Raw genomic sequence first — 6,000 nt, forward strand, 5'->3', positions numbered from 1 at the left:
ATTATTGCCTGGGCAACATTTCATAATTTGTACCCATGCGTCTTTAATTATTTGCATTTGCTTAAAATGTCCAAGTTGGAGTTGGTTGGAAAGTCGAAAGATATTTTGTCCATGCCTTATAAGATTTAGGTAGGCAAATAGAAATTTTTATGTGTGTGAAATGGTGAAATAACCTACAAAGCTGTCTTTCTCTTTCTTTCTTTTTTGGATGATTAACCCTCTGACAATAATAGACGATTTTGTAATGTAGACACATCTTTCTCTTGATCCCTCCTGTCTTCCAGTTTGTCTTTTTTATTAGCCACCAAACCCAGTTATGTTTTTTTATCCTTTTTTAAGTCTCTTTCCTCCCCCGTCCTCTTTGTCTCACAGGAACAACTTGATACAGAGACAAGTACAACTCAATCAGAAACCATTCAGACAGCGGCTTCTCTGTTGGCTTCTCAGGTACTAAGTGCAAAAAGCAAGGAGAATTTTATTAGTGTTGTTTAATGAATCAAAATGAACATATACAGAAGTTTTATTTTAATCTTTGTGAAAGAAATTGCTAGCCTTCAAGTGTATTTATTGTATTTAAAGGTAGAGCACTGGATATGATATGATGGACCCATGCGCGTTTGCGCTGCCAAGCTGCTAACTCATCCCTTTATTTGACATTGCAAATCATTTAAATCACTGCACAGTATGCACTCTTCACATAGTATTTATAGGGCAGAGAGTGAAATTTAAATTAGAGCTTAAAACCATTCTTCATGCTTTTTGGGGAGAAGGGGCATGAGGTTAATATCTTCATTTTTGTCTTTTTTAAAATTTTTTTAGAGCCGCCCCCGCAGCATTTGGAGGTTCCCAGGCTAGGGGTCGAATCCCAGCTGTAGCTGCCGGCCTGCACCACAGCCACAGCAATGCCAGATCCAAGCTGCATCTGTGACCTACACCACCCTCACAGCAACACCAGATCCTTAACCCACTGAGCGAGGCCAGGCATTGAGCCTGTGTCCTCATGGATGCTAGTCAGGTTCGTCACCACTCAGCCATGATGGGAACTCCCAATATCTTTATTTTTGAAGTATGTTTCTGCCTCCACTTTTCACCTCTCTTTTATGTTGTTTTTTGTTTGGTTGGTTGGTTGGTTGCTTGCTTGCTTGCTTGGTTAGCTTTTTGGCCACTCAGTCCTGTGGCATATGGAAGTTCTTGCACAAGCGATCGAATCCACGCCACAGCAGTAACCCGGAGCCACGGCAGTGACAATGCTGGATCCTTAACCTGATGCACCACAAGGGAACTCCTCACCTCTGTTTTTAATTATTAATTTAGTGTAATCATAGTTCTTTAAAATTATTTTTTCAGTTGTCCTAGAAACTCTACTTGTGACAGTCCCTTGCATTCAGTAGGCACCTGATTTGTGAGTCTACATTTTGTTTGTGAATAATTGTTTTCTTTTTGAATCCTTTCCAATTAAATATACTCCAAAGTCTAGGTCAAACTCTGACACAAACCTTTTCTTTAAGTGGACATTAAGAGCTGCAGAAGAGCTCTGCAGAAGAGCTGAGACTGCTGCTGCCGGTGATGGTGCTGCACTAATGATACTGACTTTGGGGTTCACAGTACCTTCACATGATCATTTTACAACGTCTTTTTGTTGCCTGTTAATTTTCATAGTCCTGAGTGATACAAATATTATGGTTGCATTCTGAAATGTCTATTTTCATAGCCCTTATCTAACAAAAGTCTTGCGGGAAGAAACTACACCAATGTTAGGAAGTGTTAGTGTGATACCGATACATGGACAAACTTGTTGATCAGAATTGAGTCCTGTGGTTGTGATTGCATGTCTTTACATTAATATCTAGGGAACTGTTTTCATAGTTTGTCTTACTGGCTTCATCCCTGTAGTGAGGAGTCCCCATGGGTGCTTGTCTTTTAGATGTTTTTATAAAGAATTACAATTTTCATTCTAATGAAAAGATCCCTAGAACCATTGAAAGAAAAATCACCTAATTGTATAAAGAGAATGATTATGTTGATTTTAAAAGATACATCACTATATATTTGGTGATGCAAGGGAGATATTTATTTCTGGGGAGGTGATCAGAATATTGTTGCTGTGTCCTAATAATGAGTCTTCACCGTTTTGAGATAAATTTGAAATATTTACAGATGAAGTGATAGGCCCTCTGGGATTTGCTTCAGAATAATCTGGAAGAGTAAAGGTGGGAAGACAGTGAATTGACTTTGATTTGACAGTTAGTAAAGCTAGATAATGAATACATGGAAATTCGTTATATAATGCTCTCTACTTTTGTATATGTTTGGGATTTTCCATAATAAAACACTTAAAAATGTCATCTCTGTGTTTTTGAGTGTTAAATTTGTGACTAATTGTTTTTAACGTAGTAAAACATCCCTACACTTTTAATAAACAGATTATTGCTCAGTTGTATAGATTTAATTTTTAATTTATAGAGTCAGAAAGTAATACATTTACTGTTAATGTGCTGCTGCTCCTGTGTATGAGGTGAACTTTAAGTGTTCTCCCACACGGGGGTGCTCCAGTGCCAGTTAATATTAACAGCTCTTGGTATTACTACAAGGAAATATAGCTTAACATGAACTTTATAAGTATATGATGGGTGGTTTTTGGAGACTGTATTTATTAAAGCTGTATTTGAAATCACTTCTTTTTTTATATTACTGAAATATTGCTACTTATTTGAAATTTTCTGCAACTGTTAGAATAATTTTGTAATGACAGTCAAATTCCATTTTGACATTTGTTGTGTTTTTCTTTAAAATGTTAATATGTATGATAAAGTCCTATCCATGTCTTAGGAGATAAAGCAGTGGAAAGTAAATCTCATTGTTAAGTTACAGTACTTTGAACAATGTTTATTCTTTGCTTTTATTCTCAGAAAACATCCAGTACAGACCTTTCTGATATCCCTGCTCTCCCTGCAAATCCTATTCCTGTTATCAAGAATTCAATAAAACTGAGATTGAATCGGTAAAAACAACCTCAGGGGTCCATAAACAATATCTGCCAACTCAACCTGTTGTCTTCAAATGCTGAAAAAGGAGGATGGAGGGTACAAGACTAGACATGACTGAAATGGATTAGGTTTTTTGGTGACCTCCCTTACTGGGCTAATCAGCACTTGATCGGAAGTCCAGGTTAGTATGTGAAGCCAGGAGTACTATTATTATTGTGTTAGCAACAGTTGCATTAACTATTTCAAAAAATTACTGCCTTTAAAAAAACAAAAAAACAAAAAAAAAAAAAAAAAAACCTCAAGCTATATTTGTATCCGTAATTGACATCTGGACTGGATTTATGTTTGATGCATTGTTTGGAAAATTTGCAATACAAACTGGCATAAGAATTCCTTATTCTGATGATGCACTTTTATGTATTTTTTTATTAGAAAGTAGAACTAATTTTAGATTTTCAGCTTGATGGATTTTCATTTTTTTCCTGAAGAATTTCCTTTACCATTAGTCTTCAAATTGGATGCCATTGTGTGGCGGTGTACTGTTACACTTCAGAGGAGGGGTAGGAGTACATCTAGTTCAGTCCCTGCCAGGTAGCTGTAACCTTCACAAATGAAATGTCAACTCTAGGGTATATATTTGACATTGAAAGAATAATTAGGAAATACTTTGTTTTGATGGGGTCATGATTAAGAAATGATATATTGGTTTTATTTATAGAATTGTTTAGAGTGCATACAGATCAGCGATCAGCCAGCAAATATTTTTCTTTGAGCTTGTTTAAGCTCCATATTCTTTTGCCTTCAATCTGTTGTCTTTTAAACAAACGAAGCTTTTTGCTCCCTCCCCCTTCTTGTTCTTTTCCCCTCTGCTTATGTGCATACGGTAGGACTTATTTCATCAAAGACAAAATGCCAGTATTTTCTTAAGCCATGATGTGAAACCAGTGACCCTGTGGCCACATGGCACAGAACACTAAATTTTGGTCCCATGGCTGTAACTTTAGGGTGACTAAAAATAATGCCTGTGAAACATGATATCTCTCTTGGATGGCCGTTTGATCTCTAAACATGAGGAATTTTGTACACTCCACAGAACTCCTGTCAGTAGTAAAGTTGATTTTCAATTTTAAACATGTGAGCAAAAAGGCATTTTTTCCAAGAATTTTAAACTGTATTTTTAAATGGTTGACCAAAATTTGTCAGTGAATTGTACATGTAGAAGCATTTAAAAATCATTTCTGACAAGCACTTGACATCTAGTCAGCTCTCTACTCCTTTTACATTTTGTTTTCTCCTGTCTATAGATTCAGAGCTCCTTTATGTAAGGGGACTAGTTCCTCGTAATCAGGCGACAGAATATTCATCTTTACAAACTATGAGGATGATGCCAGATGTTGATAAACTTAGTTATTCTTAATCGGGACAGAGCCAACCTAACAGATTTTTCTGATGAGCATGTTTTATGAATCCTCCATTGTGCTCCATTCTATCACATGTGCATTTTTCCTGTTAAACTGCAATGACTTCAACTCTTCCCCTGTCCTTCTAAATTGATTTTCCAAAGTTGGAGTGTAGTCTTTCCCCCCTTAGGCTATGCATTAATTGAGGCTTTCTTTTCACCATACTTTATAATGTCTAGTATACGATATTTCTACTGCCCACATCTTGGCTCTGCACAGTCACCTTGCCCTTCCTCCCACCACCTAAGAAAAGAGGGTCAGACTAACAGGTGAAGTGTACAAGGTGTCTGTGTGTTTGTGTAGCTTCAGAGTTAGATTGAAATTGCCAGGCACAGATTTAGTCTTTTGTCATTTTGTTTACACATTGGGGAAAAAGAATTCAGTTTATTAAACGTTTCATGTAACTGCACCCAAGTTTTGCCAAGCTGGGAACTTGGACCTTTTCTGTGTAGTGACTTTTTAATTCTAGTTTTCATAACCTGGAGATCAGACTGTTGCTTTCGCATGATGTACGTAGTGTCTCATGACTGGAGTTTGCTTTGTTTTATAGTATCTGTACTCCTTGTATTTTTCAAGAGCTATTTTGTAAACAGATGATGTATTTCTCCATTGAAAACACAATAAAAAAAAAACAGCACAATCCCATAGTTGGCTGGTTTCTTTTGACTGACTTTTTTTGTTTTTTTCAGTGATGTCTTTATTTCTGTTTGCAAGTTATGATATATAGCTGTAAGTGAAGATTTGCAAAATAATTTACTTTGGTTATTTTTAGAAAAGATATTTCTGGTTAATTTATACCATTAGCAGCAACTTAATATTAATTGATACCTCACATAATCAGGTATTTATTCTTATAATTGATCATTAAGGAGGAAAACATGAATATAGTACCTAATAATTAATTTTCTGCTGACTCACCCTCCAAAACATTTACTCTGTGTATGTAGACCCTGTATCTTTCTCTGTGCTTACTCCGCGCCTGTAGACGGTGTGCGGCTGATGTTGTCAAAGCAGTTGGTGCTTTAACTCTCATGTCGGCAGGTGGCACTGTTGTTGTTCAGTGAATTTCAGGATCCTGTGTTTCTCACTTTACTCAACCCAAATCAGATTCGGCTTTTTTTAAACCCTCAAGTGCTCAACATGGCATACGTCACTTACAGGTTAGAAATGAACTGCGTTGTATGGATATTTGATGGCCCACTTTTGAGTGTGGTTATCTTAAATGCTTTGAGTAGAGAGATAGACCTCCTTATAAATGAAGCCATTATTTCAAAGGACATGCAGTCCATATTTTTATTCCTGAAATTCCAAGTTCTGATACCTGTACTATCTATAAAAATATGTGACTGTAATGTGAAATAACTTTTTATTAAAATAAAATTTAACTTTTGGGACTGTCTAGTAAAAGGGAAAATGTAAAAGTTATTCTCAACTCCATTGTTAACACCTGCAGGACTGAACTTGCCGTGTTTCCTCTACCTTGATAGACACCTAAACGCGGGACTGAACATCACAACTTTCTGAGTTTTATCACCCACATGGCCTCTAATGCA

General features: G+C 36.4%; 1 protein-coding gene across 8 annotated transcripts in view; it reads left to right on the top strand.

Annotated features, from left to right (window-relative positions):
- Positions 1-5,092, top strand: part of PAPOLA (poly(A) polymerase alpha) — a 64,266-nt gene extending 59,174 nt beyond the window's left edge. For 3 of the 8 annotated variants that reach the window (XM_001929075.7, XM_021099682.1, XM_021099684.1), the window contains 2 exons: positions 373-447; positions 2,910-5,092. In XM_001929075.7, the coding sequence (XP_001929110.1) occupies positions 373-447; positions 2,910-3,005 (171 nt within the window). In that variant the 3' untranslated portion in view covers positions 3,006-5,092. Of the gene's footprint in view, positions 1-372; positions 448-1,508; positions 2,346-2,909 lie in introns of those variants that run through there. The other 5 variants (XM_021099679.1, XM_021099681.1, XM_021099680.1 and 2 more) reach the window with 3 other exon arrangements.

This window comes from Sus scrofa, chromosome 7, assembly GCF_000003025.6.
Source record: "Sus scrofa isolate TJ Tabasco breed Duroc chromosome 7, Sscrofa11.1, whole genome shotgun sequence".
Lineage (NCBI taxonomy): Eukaryota > Metazoa > Chordata > Mammalia > Artiodactyla > Suidae > Sus > Sus scrofa.